This window comes from Pristis pectinata, chromosome 14 (genome assembly GCF_009764475.1).
Source record: "Pristis pectinata isolate sPriPec2 chromosome 14, sPriPec2.1.pri, whole genome shotgun sequence".
Classification (NCBI taxonomy): domain Eukaryota; kingdom Metazoa; phylum Chordata; class Chondrichthyes; order Rhinopristiformes; family Pristidae; genus Pristis; species Pristis pectinata.
In genome coordinates this window covers 39,122,257-39,141,770 of record NC_067418.1, presented here as the reverse complement: position 1 = coordinate 39,141,770, position 19,514 = coordinate 39,122,257, and the positions used below count along the sequence as shown (strand labels likewise).

The window sequence follows — 19,514 nt, the reverse complement described above, 5'->3', positions numbered from 1 at the left end:
GCTAAACACGATGCTGTGAGAAAACACTTTATTTTGGGCAGTTATTTGACTGTCTCAACAATCAGGCTGGTGTGATGCAAATTTTGTGATTCAGATGATCACACTTAGAGTACTGTGTCCAGTTCTGGTCGCCTCATTATAGGAAGGATGTGGAAGCGTTGGAAAGGGTGCAGAGGAGATTTACCAGGATGCTGCCTGGATTGGAGAGTTTGGATTATGAGGAGAGACTAAGGGAGCTAGGGCTTTACTCATTGGAGAGAAGGAGGATGAGGGGAGACATGATAGAGGTATACAAAATATTAAGAGGAATAGATAGAGTGGACAGCTAGCGCCTCTTTCCCAAGGCACCAATGCTCAATACAAGAGGGCATGGCTTTAAGGTAATGGGGGGGGGGGGGGGGGGTGGAAGTTCAAGGGAAATATCAGAGGGAGGTTTTTTACCCAGAGAGTGGTTGGTGCATGGAATGCGCTGCCTGGGGTGGTGGAGGCTGATACTTTCAAGAGATTGTTAGATAAGCATATGGAGGAATTTAAAATAGGGGGATATATGGGAGGAAGGGGTTAGATAGCCTTAGGCGTGGTTTAAAGGTCGGCACAACATGGTGGGCCGAAGGGCCAGTATTGTGCTGCATTGTTCTATGGTTCTATGATGGAAAGAAAGTATTTGTTCTTATAGTGACTGCAGTATGTACCATCTACAAAATGTACCTCACTTTCTCCCCTAGTTTATCTTAACATCCCAATTTCTCATCCTTCCTGGTCACCCATTTTTAGGTAGGATGTGGAGGCTTTGGAAAGTGTGCAAAAGAGGTTTACCAGGATGCAGCCTGGATTAGAGGTCATGTGCTATAAAGAGAGGTTGTACAAACATGGGTTGTTTTCTCTGGAGTGGCAAATGCTGAGGGGAGACCTGATAGAAGTTTGTAAGGTTATGAGAGGCATAGATAGACAACTGGTATCTTTTTCCTAGAGTCTAGTACTAGAAGACATGCATTTAAGGTAAGAGAGGGTAAGTTCAAAGGAAAGGTGCAGTGAACGTTTTTTTTATTACACACAGAAAATGGTGAGTGCCTGGGTGTGGTAGTGGAGGCAAATGCGATAGAGGCGTTTAAGGCGCTCTTAGATAAGCATATGAATGTGCAGGGAATAGAGGGATATGGACCTTGTGTAGGCAGAAGGGATTAGTTTAGTTAGGTGTTTAATTGATAGTTTAATTAGCTCAGCACAACACTGTGGGCCAAAGGACCTGCTCCTGTGCTGTATTGTTCTTTATTTTTCCAGTCCCCCTACCACCCCCCCCCCCACCCCCACACCTGTCACCTCCCCTGCAGCCCGAAAGGACAAGGACAGCAGAAGCATGGAAAAACCACCAACTGCAGGTTCCTTTCCAAGTCACATGCCATTTTGATTTGGAAGTTCATTATCATTCCATCACTGTTGTACCTGGGCTCGGGAACTTCCTACCCAACAGCACCGTGAAAGTACCTTTGACCAAAAAGACTGCAGTAATTCAAGGTGAGAACTTAAAACCACCTTCTCAAAGGTACTGTATGTAAGGATAATAAGATAAGATATGATAAGATATTTATTTATTAGTCACATGTACATCGAAACACAGTGAAATGCATCTTTTTGTGTTACTGAGAATGTGCTGGGGGCAGCCAATGCTGGCTATGTCCACATCTGTAAAAATGAATATTTATATACATAAAATATATATATTTTTTTAAAAAAACAAAACAATTGGAGCCTATTTGAACAGGAACTTTTACTTACAATGCAGGCACAAAGGGTACAATTGTCATTGGAGGGAGAGAAAACATCTTCATGGTCCACAATTCTGCCCTCATAGAGACACTCTGAAATAAATAAAGCATACACTGATATGGCAGAATCTCAAACACATAAACTGTATTTTATTGCCATCTTTAACCATATGGTCCTTGCCTTATGGGTAAGTGCATTATCCAAGAATTTTCAATGAGAAGCTATTAGTGCATTCTAATTTGATGGGTAAAAATATTGCAGTAACCGCTGGAGTATGTAGACATGTAGCTAAAAGTGGTAATCCAGAGGTTATCATCAGTCATAATCTGCACTTTCACAGAGTATGCTATGACAGTTGTCATTGAGATGACGTGAAATCTGTGAATTGATGAAAACTTCAACTTTCTACAAACTGTTCTTACTGAATAAAGCTTTGAAAAATTTTATATCACTGAATAAGATGAAACTGAGTTTTAACCAGTGAATCATTGCTAATGGCCAAGCCCACAAACATTAATTTCATATGTATGAAAAGGAGTTTCCTCAGAACAATTTGAAAGTTCTGTGAATGATAAATGTGAAAATAATCAATTTAAAAATTATGTCATTCCTGTGCAAGTTCCTATCTTTATTTCCCTTTGTGAAATGCTTAAACGTTAGGTTAAGAATCAGAACTTTTTACTCCTGGTTGCTGTCAGAACTCTCATTTTAATTGGCTGCTTAGCCAGTTTGGTGCTATCACTGTTGCTGGACTTTACAGATCCCACACAGCTGGTGCCTAACTACAACTGGTGACTGTAGAAAAGGGGAAATCCATGTCACAGAGATCACTAGAACTTTGTGGGCATCTTACCTTGAGATCAGCAGTGAGCACCACTTCACTGTTCACCTCAAAATCCAGCCAACATTACATGGATTATAACATATAGGCTAAAGCTACTGGTTTTACTTACAGGTTTGTCAAACGATAGGGAGTGACAATGAGTTGGAATACTATTGAAAATTAAATGAGCATCAGTGAATAAAGGATTCATTTAACCATTTTAGAAGACTGATTTAAAAGGATCTTTGGTAAACCTTCAGATGCATTGTCCAATCTGTATTTAGAAATGTCAGTTCATCCTTGGAGTTCAGTTTTACTGAAAGAATTAAAGACAATGGGAGAACTTTCCTAAACCTATCCTGTTCAAGCATTGTAGTCAGAGATTCCATCGCACATCATTGGAAGAAAACAATGCTAATAATTAGATGCTCATTTTCTACTTTGTGCTTGCCAAATTGCAGCTTTCCACATATTGGTTGCAACAAAGAAGTGTTGACAAGTCACATCTTGACTAGTTGTCAGAACCTGAAGAGGAATCAGGAACAATTCATCATCCAAGCTGCACTTTAAGACTTGGTGAAAAAATGAAAAATTCCTTTCAACTCTACTACCAGGACACTGCAGCTGCAGGAATCACAACATACAAGTTCAAGGCAGCAAGTCCAAAATCTCACTGTGATAGCAGTTCTTACTCCATAATGTCTAAAACTAGGAAGAGCTAGAGCAATAGGAACACCATTACATTCAAGATATGCTGCAAGTTGCAAGTTATCCTGACTCGGATGTATGTCATAGTTCCTTCACAATGAGTCAGAATTGTGGAACTTTCTACTTAATGTATTATGGGAGCATTTTCAGAACCAGGGAGGAAACCTAACAAGAGATATCGCCAACAGTGTATATGCCATCGAAAACAAAATTGCCCAGATCATGGTAAAATTTGGTTTCCACTTCATAATGGCAGTTCTTCTGATGTTAACATTAAACATACTATCAAGACATTTCTGCCATCCTGGAGCAACAAACAATCTGCTGGAAGAACTCAGCAGATCAAGCAGCATCTGTAGGAGGAAAGGAATTGTCGACGTTTCGGGTGGAAACCCTGAATCAGGATTTCCATTCCTGCCATCCTCATCTGCTCATGGAACAGTTAGTGGGGCATGGAACGAGAGCCCCATCTTGTGTTTCACCTACCTTATACCTGAGACTGGTGCCTGAAGTGCAAAGTTTCATTTTTGCTAAGACTTGAGCAGAAAAATATATTAATAAATTAGTATTAGAGTACTCTGACAGTGGTACAAGATGATTTGCTTTCTAGATATATTAAATGTACTGGATAAATCTTTTGGGAGGTTTCTTTAGAACACTAATAGATTATACTCACTATCACATGTTCCACAGCACTGACCCTCTTCAAGGACCTGATGGCTACAGGAAGTTTTGCAAACAACAAGTTGGCAAAGTACCTCACCTTCCTGAAAGGTCAAGAACACATTGTCAACTTCATTTCTGAAGCAAATGACCAAATCTTTACTTTTTTTAAAATGATGAAAATTAACTATACATAATCTGACTAGTATTTAAAAATGAATAAATGTATCTTTCTGATCAGATTTGACTACAGAACATTTTACTCTTTCATTTCCTTCTCATCTCCTTGGTCTGTTCCTTCAGCCAGACTATTTTATCCCCCGGTACATGTATTTGCATCAAAGATCAATGACTCCACATACAACGAAAGTCATTTGGAATCAAAAACTTAAAAAAAAATTATCAACTGGGAAACTTCCTAATCTTGGGAAACTACAAAAGTAGTCAAGGCTGGGGGAAGGCCAGTCTGTCAAAGCTTCTCCCTTTAACACTTGTTTTTAAACTCTCCCAGTCCAAAATTTAAAATGTTTAAATGGCACTAATATTCAAATCTTTATTAGTTAACTTGGAAATTATCCAAAATGCCATCCTTTGATATTTTTTCTAATTTACTTTAAATTCAGTTTCCACTAATTTAGATGTACACTTACTATTACAATGACCAATTGTGAAGTAGTGATTGATTTATCTTTTTGATTAAGTTTACAATGAAAACATCTCAGATTCTATCTCGTCTCCATATAACTCATCCGATTTTTCACATATGTAGTGATAAAGATTTCCTGTGCTTTTCCCTTTGGAAAAACTTACAACCTTAACTTCTTTTGTTTTTACAGAAAATGGATTCTTCCTTAAATTCTGTTTACTGATGTGCTTAGTATGGTATCATCTGAAACATATCCAAATTTATCTTACCAATGTCATTTATGTAGCTGCAGAACACGTTTCTCAATGATATTATCAGCTCTTACAGATTAGATCATATTCAACAGCTCATCTAATACTTACAGATATTAATACAGATTTGAAAGACACTGTGTTCAGCTAGAGATAACAAGTGTGAGATCGGGTGTCACTGGACTGGAAGCCAAAGTTCTATGTGTAGAATGATTCAGGATGCAGTTACCTACAGCATCAATACTTACCTGACAGGAACAGGTCAAACAAGGTTGGGATGGTGAAATCCATGAGCTGTTATGAGCATAGATACTCCCATTGGAAAGGCAGGCTGGGAAATCAAAGCAAAAAGAATCTCTTCAGTATGTTAAAATATAGGAAGCAGCTCATAGTCAACCTGTTCAATTAATCCATGTCTTCACTAGATAGCAGGCAACTTATCCTACCTGTAATTTAAATCAATATATTTAACCACTTGAGGGAGATGACTAAATATGTTTAGAACTGTCATGTGAACACCTCAAATATTGGGAATAAAGGGAAACACTTAGCAGGTCAAGCAACATCTGTGGAGAAAGATAGCAAGATTATCTTTCTGGGTCAATGTTCATTCATCAGAAAACAGTTCTAATGTTCAGATAGTATCACAGTGCAAAGAAAGTTCTGAGAAAGTGGTGGAGGGAAAAAAATGCTTTAGATGGCATGCCACTGAATCAAGTGGCTGAATAACAACATGCTATAATTAAGAGCGGGAGCAGAATGACAAGCGGCCCAGCAACATTACACGAAGCCACATGGCTTCCTCCCTGGTGAGTACTGTCACATATTAGTTGTGCTACTGGGCAAGTAACCAGAATCACAAGTCTGAATTCACTATGGCATCTGGGGAATATAAATTCAAGCAATTAAATAAATCTGCAATTTCCTTTTTTTTAAAAAGGGAAAAGTGTGTTTCAGTTATGCATAATTATGACACCACCTTTTTGTTGTTAAAGACTAATTTCGTTCACTAATCCTGCTTCAGCAGTCTGGTCTATACAGTATGTCACTCCAGGCTCACCAGTGTGGTTGATTTGTAACTGCTTCCTCAGTTCAGGGTCAATTAAGGATGGAGAATAAATGCTGGCAGTACCAATGATGTCCACATCCCGTGAATGAATGTAAAACAATCTGAGTAGACTTTACCTTAAACTTTTGTTCAGGTTCATAGGGGAATCATTATCAATAAAAAAATCTCAGTAGCATTGTGCAAGGGTGACATTTTAACTTACAGATATGCAAAGTACACAGGGATATCCTGTGTTTATATTTAAAATGTATATTTTCACTGTTAAGGTATGCAATTAAACTTATATCTCTGGAATTTTTTTTCCCTACAGATTATACATCATCAGTCTTAAGTATGACCTTCATGGTAGCATTCTGAAAAAAAAAGAGGATTAGGAGATATTTTGCAGAGCCCAGTTGCCCATTTGTACCCTTCACCATTTGTTGAAGGCAGCTTTCTTGTGTAACTAAATAAACAGACATTGAATTTCTTGTCCCACCTACAATTTAGTAAGCTTATATGAAGCCAAAGTGATGAAAACTGAGATTGGAGGACGTTTACTTGAAAAAAAAAGCCAATGATTAGTCAGTCTTCAATCATCAGCTGCATTTCTGAACAATCAGAATTATTATCCATTAGCTGCATCTACGTTTCCCTTTTGTAATCGTGTCAGGTTAGTTCTCAGCAATATTCCTCTCATTTATGTAGGATTTTCCACAGGTCAGTCTGGGTAAAATGCAAATCATTAGATTTCCTTTGATTATCAATCACGGTTACCTATTGTGGTAGTTTCCATATTTGCCAGAATTTATTTATTCAAACTCACCATAATATTTAACTCCATATCAGTCCTCATTGTGGAGATTTCTCTCAACTTGTTAGGTACCTGATGCCGCATTAACTTCAGGACAATGGACTCTTGTGCTGGATTTATAGTCAAGTATTACTGAGTCTGCTGTTGTATTTTGGTCTTTAGACATTTATCCGCAAATCCTGTATGCTCTTTCTCCAGTACTCAGAAAGACGGTCTCTTCCAATAACTAGATGAGCCAACAAAGTGCTACATATATTGCTTAAGTTGTTAATTAGCTATTTAACATGCATTCATGTAAGTGCTTTTTATTGGCCCTTCTATTCAGCATCGCATCTACACACAGAAAGAGTAATTTCGTCCTTTAGGAGCTAAATTCAGATAGCTTAAATTCAGCTGTATCAAATTTCTTACCAACCAAATTCTGAGAAGTGAACAGAGCTGCCCACTATCTCTTAAACACAAGCATAAAACAAAAGCATTCCGATATTTGGCACAAACCCATGCATAACGCTGAGCAAGTGACTGTCAGACAAAGTAGGGCCATTTACCAAAGAATTAGTGGGTTCCTCTCTCCATTCACACGTGGCTTCTGATTATTTACAGAGAGCAACCAAACAGGAAAGCTTTAGTGATATCAGATTCCTAATCTCACTCTGTGCGTGGCAGGGAGCAATGAGCACTTGGACTACACTCCTTCCAAAGACAGTTTAAAAGCTAAGTTTCATCTTTCACTCCATACTCCATGTGGCATGTCATGTTAACTCAGCTGGGGTTCAGAACAATTTAAGACCACTTTCATTATGACTATTTGTTTAAATTGCACTTCATCAGTGAAAAATATTACAATAATTTACAAAAAAGTTTAGTAAACAATTAAGAGAACAGTAATATTTCAACAAAGTAATAATGTGACTGGGTCTCTATTTCAATCAGAATTCTTGCCATTGAAAGAGTTTAGCCATTGAACTCTTTAGCAAATCAACCTTAAGAAGATATATCACTTTTAAAAGGGGGGGCATCATCAGGAAGACATCTAAGAATACCTTCCTTCCATCAAATACTTTTTAAAATGGTTATTCCACTCCTGGGCTTTGAAAGGAATATTTACAATCCATGCATACAGACTTTCAAAGAGAGTAATCGAGCCACCAGACCCTATTTCAGAAGAAGAAATCACTGAACCAAAAATCCTTTAAATAAGGTCCCGACACCTAATCCTTTCTTTCCAAAGACTGATGAATAGGTCAATGCAACTAGATGATTCTAATCCAGAATCATTGGATAAAAGCACCCTCTATTTGCTGATTGTAAACCATCATGTGACCTTACAGAGTGTGAATCCCAGTAATAGTGGTCATGAACATATCTCCTGCAGGACAAAATGGAATTTCAGGCTCCATCAGAGAAACCACCAGGTGGGCAGTGGAAAATTACATTAACATTGTGGCAGTCGAGGATGAAGCATATCATTAGTCATTCTTCAAGTTCTAACAAAAAGAAAAATGCATTTCTATGATTCCAAATTACATTGTACCTGGAGCAAAGTATGATTGGGGTTATATATGCTGCCAACTTATTGACAGTGTTAAATACTAACAAGTACAAAATCTTGTCTGTCAGGTTCACAGAGAAAAGTGTTCCTCACCTCTTTTGTGACTCTGAACTAGCTTGGCTTCCCCTGTTTACTGCATGCTTTTTCTGTTTCAACATTCTCTACACAAAGCTATCTTGCTCCTTTCTCAAGGTCTTTCCACGGACCAGACATTGAAAGCTGTCCAAACTATTTCCTTTCTTTGCATCCTGGACAATCCAATATTTTCAGACCTCTATATTTTGCTTAATCTTTCAAAAGTCACAGAAACAAAATCTTTCCTTTGATGACTTCTACCAAACTCCCATACTCTGACACTAATCCTTGAAGCCAGACAACCTTTTCCACCATATACCCTTAAAATGCAATTTTTACATTTTTTGCTGCTTACTTTGTCTTCTTTTTGTTGCATTTGAACCAAATTTTTCACCTTCCACACATACCCCATGTATTATTCTCTGCAAATCTACTTTAGATATTATAGGGTTAGTATCATCAGCAAATCTAAGGTTGTTTATAATCTTGCTATATAAGGAAATTCAACCAATATTATTTTTCAGTGATTGATTTATTACAACTTTCTATAGTGATGAAATAAATCAGGTAAAATCATGTACACATGTCTCACCCTAAATGATGTAAACCATTCATTTCCTATCCACCAAGCAGTGCTCAGGAATTTGTTATAGATGGTTTTAATCAATCTGACAAGTTTCTCAGGAATACTATATGCCATGTCCCTTCTGCCAAAACCCATTTAAAAGCCTGCTTAAAATCTATGAAGTTGTATAACAATAGCAGTGTTCTGTAAGTACCTCTGAAATCTGTTATATCACAAAGAGTTTTGTACTGGTTTTACAGTGACTGAGTAAATAGTTTTCCATGTACATTTAGTAAATTCATTCTTCTGTAATAGTTGCATTCACTCTAATCTACTTATTTGAGGATTGGCTTACCAATACAGCCCTTCCAGAATTATCAAGTACTTGTTAATTTGGTAAATGAACAATGTGTTCCTCAACCATCTGCAGTAACTCTGTGGCTATATTTTTGACACCAGGAACCTTATTCTTTGCAAGTTAATAGAAACCTTCATTTATTCTTCCAAGAAGTTCAGATTCCACTCCTCTACATTTACAAGCTCACCATCTGTAGAACAAAACTATGGGTTCAGTAAGGATTGTTTTCCTTTATTGTTCTCCTAACATGACAGAAAGGTACAGTTTTATTCAGTGCACTTAAAACTACACAACAGAAGAATTAATCAATGTACCAAAAAAAATGCCGTTGACTCGTTAAAAAAAATTAAATAACTATGTATTATAAAAAATGGTCAATTCATTGACATACAAATAATAAATCCTTTTTCAAAGTCAATCTTTGTTGGCACATAAGTAAAAGTGATTTCAAACCATCAGCGATGAGATACTCAAGCCAGTTGGTGTTGCTTGAGGAGCAAATCCTGGCAAGGCCTTTATAAAAGCCTCTTACAAATCTTCACATAATACTATGGATCACTTTCTAGCAGACAGGTTTATCATCTTGTCAGAAAGACAGCACCTGTAACACTTTTGTTGCTGCACTAAAACATCAGCCAAGTCTATTCTGCTCAGTTTCTATAGCACAGCTTGGATTTGAAATCTTCTGTCTTGAATGTAACACAATAAATATATTTGCCATCTTCTGGGTCAATCCTCCTGAGTAGCTTGCTATTAGTATTTTGCCTAGAAGGATGTGATACAAACCAATGGATCTTACATTACCAATTGTCTTGTTTTTCTATGGTGAGGCAAAATGCTCAAATTTTGTATCCTTAAACAAAATGTCAAACCTTGTGGAGATCAAGAGTCCCTGGCAGCACTATTTGGAATCTTGTGGCTGGAGGCAAAAAGTTTTGATAATGGATCAGTTTTCTTAAAACCAAAACCTGCTCTGACCTTTATTTCCACTTTTGCTATAATCTGCAGAAAGCAGAATGTGCAGCTTAGGGAATACAGAAGAATTCTCTTACAAATTGCATGGATGTCCTGAATTCTTTTAAGCCAGCTGGAGAAACTCAAGAGGCCTCTTCCAAATTAATACAGTACCTCCGAACCAGCATGAGATCCTGATCATTACAAAGAGATCAAAAATTGTTCTTGCATTATAAAATGGCTAAGAGTGCTCCCCCATTCTGTGCAAAATGGTCTGCTTTACTCCTGTTCCTGAAATAACTCCAAGGTATCATAAACCAAAAGTGCAGCTACCTTCATCTGCCTCTCAAAAGCAAATCCCTTCCCAAAAGATTTTCTCCCAGAATCCCCAAAGATGCTGATTAATTTCTAGGGAATGCTACATGGGCAGAGCCCACCCTGGCCAAAAAACTTTGCTCCATGGGTGCAAAACCAATCAGAATTCTTGGAGAAATGCCATGAATGCTGTCCCATACGTCTTTGCAATGTGGGAGGAAACCGGAGCACCCGGAGGAAACCCACGCAGACACAGGAGAACATAATGTTCCCTAATCATATGTCTCAACATCAGGGAAAACAAACAGAGACTCTCAGCACTCTATTGCAAGGCTAAAAAAACATGACGTGCAAACGTTAATTGAACATATCCAGAAAATGGAGATGGGATCTCCCAACACGAGGAACACACTGAACACATTAGAAGAACTCATGCAAGCAAGCTTCAATTCTTCACTACATCCAACCAGAACAGTTGATAAGGTGAGCTGTTGTATCGACAGGAAGGGAAATAAACATTCACACTTGCTTGTTGAATACCACCTCACTCAGGTGCATTGGCCTTAGCAACTTGGAGCTCAGGAGTTAACATCAGCTTAAATTCCTGATCTAGAGCTTTGTCCGATGACTTAAGGTGGGAAGAGTACATGCAGGAATATCACAGGAAAGCTGTCTCGGTCTGCATTCATTACACTGATTCACTTGGGTAAACTGGGATCAGAAAACCAGGTAGGAGAATCAAAGAAATCTGCCAACAGTTCCATTCCTTAACTTAAATGTTCAAGTATTTGTTAACTAGCCTCAGAAAAGAATAGACCTAAGCCTGGTAATAGACATGAAACTCCCCTACTCCAGTAGGAGACTGTAAGGTACATTGTGACAGGGAAAATGTCTGAGAGAGGCTCAGCGTTATCAAGAGGAAGAGGTTGAAAAAGATTGATGAAGAACTCTTGGCATTTGTCACACTAATCTATCACCTTACCTTAGGTTGAAAGAATTTACTTACACTTGCAAACAGGGCAGCAGAGCCCTGGCACCATCTCCATCTTGGTACAAGGCAGTGAGGGGCATGTGGTACATGAGACTGTTCCCAACTAATAGAGGTAAACAGATAGAAGAGAAAACAGAATTAAGTTCCAATGCATCTACTGACAGATTAAAGGGAAGGGACAAGAAGAAAACAAGGCAGGGTAAGTATTTATACCATCATCTTTTATGTCCTAAATCTTAAACTAGATAAGTACTTTTGAATTGTGGCAATAGATGTCCTGTAGAAAATACACCAGACAATTTGTGCAAAGAAAGCTCACAATGAACAATGAAGCATTAGCCAGACAATCTGCATTAGTGAGGTTAACAGACGTGAAAATATTGGTCAGGGTATCGGGCAGAATTCTTTTATCCTTTGAAGTAGTGCCTTGTAATTTCTTATGTCCATCATAGGGCTTGTGTTAGTACCTCAAAGAGAGCACCTTCAGCGGTCCTGAATACCCTCTGTACTGCACTAAACTATAATCCTAGTTTATGTATTCAAGTCTACAGTGCTGAGCTCGACGCCATAACCTCCTGTGTAGAGGGGAGAGCATTGGCAATGGCCTGTAACTTTAAATACAGTGTTCAAATATGGCAGGAGGAAAGACCACAGAAGAGGCAAGTCCTAGGCCAGGTTCTCATTCCTTGTGCAGCCAATTTAACTGCAATCCCAGGGAATCCACACAGTACATATTTGCTTAATTGTCTGAATGTCTGAAAAGCACAGAAAGTGAACACAACTGCTATAAATGAAGCATAGAGCCTTGTCATTTTGGCCACTATCTACAGCTCCACTGGACGACAAACAGTGACAATTAATTAAATCATAGAAAGTAAGGCAATGAAGTTAACACACCAGAGAATGCTTTTCTTCTCAACTTAGTCTAAACATTCCATACAAAAAACTTAATAAAATGTGCTTAATTTAGACAAGGGAAGAGTTTAAGATGTAGATAATTTCAGTCAGATTTCTTCCTTTTCTTGGCCAAAATCTCAAATTCTGATGTGGGAGACAAGAGTTATTCTACTTGCCAGTCCACTTTCTCTCTCACAGGATATCACTTTGAGAGGCAGGAATGTGACTCCCTCTGCAGTTTTGCCAGTTTCATCCATTGTACAGATCCATTTTCAAGATATAGCCACACCTTCTGCCCCAAGGGCCCAAAATGCTCTACATTCATTGTATAACAATTCTATATAAAAAGGTATGCACCTCTGTCATTCCCCAGGCTGACACTTTTAACAAATCCAGCTGGAGGACATGTTGCTGGATTGCTGTGATATCTTATTGCTCCATTTAAACACTGCAATCCTGAGCTATGGTAGCAGCAATCTCATCTTGCAAATTGACATTGCATGACAGCAATCCGAACTTGCTCTGTTGCAGTCAGATTCTGGGTGGCAGCCAATTGTGCTGGATCGAGAGCTGCAACATCAATGCTTCATCGTGTGGTTCAATGCAATTAGCCATCACTGCCACATCTGAAAAGATCGGCTTTAAAGCAAGCACTAAGTTGTGCTCTTTGTTGGTAAATGTTGGCTTTATGACAGGTAACCTGAGCACCAACAGCACCAATGTGCTCACTCGTGAGTCTTCTGGAGGTTGTCATTTGCAAATGTTTATCCAAGTACTTTCTTTCTTTTTCAATCTTTTTATTAGTTTTCAAATTAATACAGATTGATATATAGCATCGATATTTATACATGTAATACAAAGAGATCAGGATAACAATCATAGCATAGATAATCATAAAGAACAATAAAATATAAAAAAAATCTGTAGACCAATGATCTCTTAGTAAATTAATATAATATAAAAGAAAGGAAAGAAAAATATTTATTATATATATAAAAGAAAATAAATCCCCAAATCAATAAGAAAAATTATAAACAATATATCAAACCAAACTAAACTAAACAGAAAAATTTAAAAAAAACAAAAAAAAACTGGGCTAAAATTTCTCAGTAGAAACAGAGCAATATTATGTCGTCAACTCCGTTCCTCTAAGTTGGAAAGTTATTGAAAGGGGATCTACATCATGTGAAAATATTGAATAAATGGACTCCAAATATCTTCAAATTTAAGCGAAGGATCAACAGTACCACTCCTAATTTTTTCCAAGTTTAAACATGATATAGTTTGATAAAACCATTGAAAAGTAGTAGGGGGTATTGGATCCTTCCGTTTAAGCAAAATGGATTGTTTGGCCATTAATGTAACAAAAGCAATCATACGGTTAGTGGAAGCAGGTAAATGGCCAGACTCTATCCTTGGTAATCCACAAATTGCAGTGATAGGGTGAGGTTGTAAATCAATCTTCAATATATTTGAAATTATGTTAAAAATATCTTTCCAATATTTTTCCAAAAGAGGACAGGACCAAAACATGTGTGTCAAAGAAACCACATTCGATTTACATCTATCACATATAGGATTTATATGGCTATAAAAACGAGCTAACATCTTTAGACATATGGGTCCTGTGGACTACCTTAAACTGTATCAACGAGTGTCTGGCACACATTGAAGATGTATTAACTAAATCAAGAATCTGCTTCCAAGTCTCTATAGGTAAAGATGTCTGGAGTTTGCTTTCCCATTCATTCTTAATTTTGTCCAATGATTCTAGACGTATTTTCATAATTAAATCATAGATTATTGCTATCAAGCCCTTCTGATAAGGATTAAAACCTAAAATTTTTTCCGTAGTTTCAATTTTGTAAGGTGTTGGAAAAGAGAGTATAGTAGTTTTTAAAAAATTTCTAATCTGCAAATATCGAAAAAAGTGTGATCTAGGCAAACTGTATTTATTAGACAATTGTTCAAAAGATGAAAAACAGTTATCAATGAATAGATCACAAAAACATACTATTCCTTTCCTTTTCCATACGGAATATCCGAGTCCTTTCTGACAAAACCTACATTTAACATCAAAGTCTAGCAATCCACCTCTTGCAATATCCTTTCACCTCTCTAAATTGTGCAGACTGAATATCTGAACTGGTAAATGTGAGAGTGTAATCAGGTGATTGTGCTTCCTTTTCACCATTGTCTCCATGTTATTCCCATTCTGCCTTACAAGGTTGCTCACCTTGAATATTACAAAGGTGAATACAACAAAGGTAAGGTAATGATGACTGCAGTGGGGTAGAATAAGATATACATCTTCATACCTATTTCCTGTTTTTAAAGCATAAGAGATTGGAAGATAATGAGGAAGTGGGATGTGTAAACAATTGGGTGATGATAAGGTTACTTTCAGTGGTTTCAGCCCCCCAATGGCCATAGCTTCAACAATGAACTTCCCAATAACAGCCAAGAATGCCTTCTCCATGAAGATTACCTCATGTTATTAGGCCTGTCCCTGTGTGGTTAATCACCAATTTCTCCACTTATGCATCACCTTCAATGTGAGAACGCAAGTTGTCTGAATGCATTGCACAATCTGTGTGAATGATGTGTCTGTCCTGGTTGAACGACTGGTAGTGGGTGTGAGGCAATCCTACAATTCTAGGTACCTTTCCTGGTGGTTAATGGGTGAGCACTGGGGTTGTGGTGAATTTTAACAGTCACCAGGCCTCTGGGTGTATTTGGTGGGATATGACAATTAAAATTTACACTCATTGGCCTGGACCATTTATGCATGTGGATCAGCATCCAGGGTCTTGGTACTCAACTTCTGACACTGAGCTCTGCTTCTCCCAGTTTAATGTTAACTGGTTCTCTTCCCACGGATGTGGTGTGACCTGCTGAGTATTTCCAGCATTTTGTTTTTATTTTAGCTTTAACTAGTGCAAGCTAATGTTAACTGGTCCTAGCAAGTTACTTTGCAAACTAGCAAGTTAGCCCTAATGATGCTTACAAACAATCAACAGCACAACATCATGGTTAGTGATGACTGCATATGGAAATCATTATAATAAGCACACAATACGTAGATTATAGGCATGGATTGCAATCAGTGACCACGGTTTAATCACAAATTGGAATTCTGCATCTGTATTTAAGGACAACCAAATTTAGATTCCATCTGTGTTACACTATGGGAGTGTTCCAAATATCGCAGTGCACCGAGGACAAATAGGCAAAAGAATGTACAGAGAGGGTACAGAGGATGGAGGAGTGAAGTTAATGTGGTAAGCATTTATAAGTTACTCAGTTTCTTCAATGCACCTTCAGTCCTGCCACCATTATTTTCTTTAATGTAATTAAGAGAAATTTCTTAAAAGGGTCTTTGGGCAATGTATTTAAATAACCCAACTAATGACCGAGAAGTATATGGGAGTCTCAAGGCAGAGTGGTGTCCAGCCCAGCCACCCTTAAGGGGTGAAACAAAATGGATGTCCTCTGGTGAACCGTCTGCCACCGAGCACAGCCCATCCTCAGGAATCAAAGGCCAAGGGTCATACTAAGCTGAGCCACACCCCAGAAATCAAATAAATACTTTAAGCTTCTTACCCGGCAAGTGCACTCAACGCAGTCAGACACTGTCCAGGTGCTGCCATCCTGTTGCAAGGTCTCATTATACCAGCAGGATGTTAGTGGTGTCCAGGGAGTGGCTAGAATCGCAGCTGGCAAAGGTTGCTTGAGAGATTCCATTACTGGAACTGGGGCAAGTAGGTGTTCTGCAAAACAACATATTACAACTCAGTACGGATGTATCCATAGGGCAGAATATTTCTATATAAACTGCACAGTGATTGTTAAATCTCCAAAAAATGCAAATGGAACAAGAACTGTCAGGTGGCTGAATTATCTGGATGCAAGAACAAGAAACTGCAGGCACAAACTTGTGAAATTAGTCCACACCACAGGCCTTAAACAACACTGTCCAAATAGCATCAAGAAAATGGTTCCAAGCATTCTCTGCCTGAGATTATTCATCCTTCTCTCAATTACTTGCAGCTCATTCTTCAACAGAAACATCTGAGGGAACACTAAAATACAGTCCAACCACTATATTTAGCCCTCTTTAGGTCATATGCCAGTGACATCACAGTATTTCTTTCCATACTGGTGCACTGCATGCAACTAATTCGTGCCACAAAAAAATGGAGAAGGGGAGGCATGGAGGATTTGCAAAATATTAGAGCGTAATGGCAGTTCTTGTGAAAATAGGAACAGAAGGTTATGATACATTGCCAGTGTCACATGCCAATTGAATGTAAATCCACTGGAAGTCCTTGAAATTTATGACAGCAGGAAAAGCAGTATATGATGGCGTCTGTGGGAATCATGAAACCAGTCAATGGTTCCAGGACTTCCAGGAAGGGCCCGATAATATTGCTTGTAGATATCCTTGGAGACAGCAATGAGTATCAGCATCAGTCACCTTCGTAATACAAGACTGACCTTTTATTGATATTTCCTATGCAGCCTGAAAGGGGCTGAAGAGGCAAAACTGAGTTTTTAAACAGATTTTCCAAAGCTCCTTTCACTAACCTGCATATAACACGGAACTTCGCAAATTAAACTGAGGGAGAAAAAGTCAATGTTTGTAGTCGTCCAGACTGCAACATGCAATGATATTGGTTTTGCCAATTGGCCATGATGCAGGAGGCATATTTGCTGAAACTGAAAAAAATCATTATCCTATGCCTTTGACCCCTCAACTGTGATATCACCACCTCTTGTATCCCACCCTGCAACTGCAGTTCTGTTTGCTCCTCCTCTTGCCTGATGAGAATTCTTGGGGGATATCCATAAAGAATTGAATTGGTCAGGAAACTCTACACGCGCCATAGCAATTATCTGTATTAACCAAAACTCTCATTTGTAATACAGGTTAAAAATCTTCAAAACTTATAACATTTGAACGATGCTAAAATTCCTTTAAACACCACTGGAAATGGGGCTTACGTATTACACTTTTGCTTTAGGAATTAGCAGTAGCAATGTGTGCAGGGGAAAAATAGCACGTTGACACAAGGTCCTGAATGTAATTCACAATGGTCCTAATTCTAACTACTGCCCACCCCCATTCCCTGCCACATTGGTTTTGGGGCAAGTATCATACTGATACTGATCCTGGGCTGTAAGTTTAACCCCTTTCATAGACGTAATATTCTCCCTTCCAACCTTTACATCTCAGAAATTGCTTCATCGCTGATTTCCCCCAACTCTAGTGAAAGATCACTGATGTGAAACTTTAATTCTCTCTCTCTCTCCTAATGCTGTTTTAGCCACTGCCTACTTACAGCTTTCCTTAATCCTGCCAATTTAAAAATGGGAAGATAATGGAGAATAGCTGACATGCATTGAATTCTATTTCAGTAGGAGGAAATGAATATTAAAAAAAATCGTCCTTTTTTTTTTACAAAACACATATAACAAACATTCCTCAACAGATTTAAAGCGGCCAAATAACCTCAGGTTTCAGAAGATTAGTGCAGCAGTTTGTTTTCACCACTTATATTGCTACCTGAATTTTTGTCATATTCCACAAAGAATATAATGGAATGTTGCTTGATGGGTCTCTGTACATACTCTCTGTACTCACCTGTACAGGTGTTGTTCACACTTAAGTAAAACCCATCTGGACAGGTACAGTAGAAACTTCCCTCAGTGTTAAGGCAATGATGAGAGCACGGGCTGGACAGGCACTCATCAATATCTGAGAAAATAAAATGATCCACATCAAGCAATACGCAAGCCTTCAGCAACCTGTGTAAACTAAATGCTCACATTAGTACAATAAATTCAGGCACAGAGAAAGAGAAGAATAGTGAGTGAGCAGTTGGAAGCTCAATTCATAACAAGCCTGGCACTCTTGCAATTTATTGGAAGTTTATCCAACACATGAACTGTGGGATCAAGGCCCTTGGCTTCATCCACAGGATATTTTAAAGTGTGGATAAGGAAATTACGCTACACAATTTATTATCTGTGAGGCACCAGCATCAATCAGAATCACAACTAAAAATACTGCCAACACTGCATGAAATCTGAAATTAAGACAATAAGTGCAGAACTCAGCTCATTGGTTAGTGACCATGGAGAGTTAACATTGCAGTGTGATCCCTTCAAATGACAATAGCTGCAGCAATAATCCATGACTGAATCTATTCAAAAGATGTTAAAGACATTACTTTATGAAGATTTATTGAATCTCTATTCAATCTTCAGATGTCCAAGGTCACCTGAACAGGGACAGAGCATCAGATGATTGCCAACAAACATCTCATCCCCGAGCCAGCTTAAAACTTCACGCAAATGGCTTTTGAGCACAGGACTCACCTGGCACCATTGAATATACATAAAACAAAGCTGCAAATCCGCAAAGAAGTCTAAAACTCAAACAAGTTTTTCCGGCCCTTCAACTTGAGGAATATGGCTGCTTATACTATGAATTCTTACATTAAGGCGATACATTGAGAAAGTATAAAAGAATACACACGCAGACCTAGATTACTAACAGCTAAGATTAATAAGGCATCTCTTTGAGGTCAAGGCTTTGCAATTGGAATAGCAACATTAATTCATTTATTTTATGCAGAGATCCCATCGTCAGAAAACCCAGGCTAGCATCTAATTGGACAATTTAAAAGTAAAGCAACAGGCAGCTCTTCAGATGAGCCAAATATCAAATTTGTACGGGTATGAATGAGAAAACAATGATTGAAAAACTCTCCTGGAAAAAGAGGGAAATGCCAGATTACAATGCCTATTCATGATAGTAGCCTGACAGCTCTACTTGTTCCACATCCTCTGCTTACTGCTGTACCTTTCCCCAGCCCTCTGCTAGGTCTATCTTTCAATGCACTTAACAATCTCAGTTGTGATGTTCACTGTATTCACAGCTTATGCTAACATACGAAGGAACAGCCACTAGTATAGAGTACTGAAGCACACTTGTGAAACCATCTCTTGGTATCAATCAGCAGCTTTTACAGAGGAAAGGGGAAAATCTGAAAGGTCTTATAATCTGAAAAATTTAAGTAGC

At 38.2% G+C, this 19,514-nt stretch overlaps 1 protein-coding gene across 1 annotated transcript in view; it reads right to left on the bottom strand.

The window, feature by feature from the left end:
* LOC127577995 (von Willebrand factor C and EGF domain-containing protein-like) overlaps window positions 1–19,514 on the bottom strand; it is a 189,590-nt gene that overhangs the window by 33,693 nt on the left and 136,383 nt on the right. The window contains exons 12-15 of the mRNA XM_052029702.1: window positions 18,072–18,185; window positions 16,031–16,197; window positions 3,975–4,065; window positions 1,777–1,859 (exon numbers count right to left, since the gene is read on the bottom strand). Coding sequence (XP_051885662.1) covers window positions 1,777–1,859; window positions 3,975–4,065; window positions 16,031–16,197; window positions 18,072–18,185 — 455 coding nt within the window. The remainder of the gene's footprint in view (window positions 1–1,776; window positions 1,860–3,974; window positions 4,066–16,030; window positions 16,198–18,071; window positions 18,186–19,514) is intronic.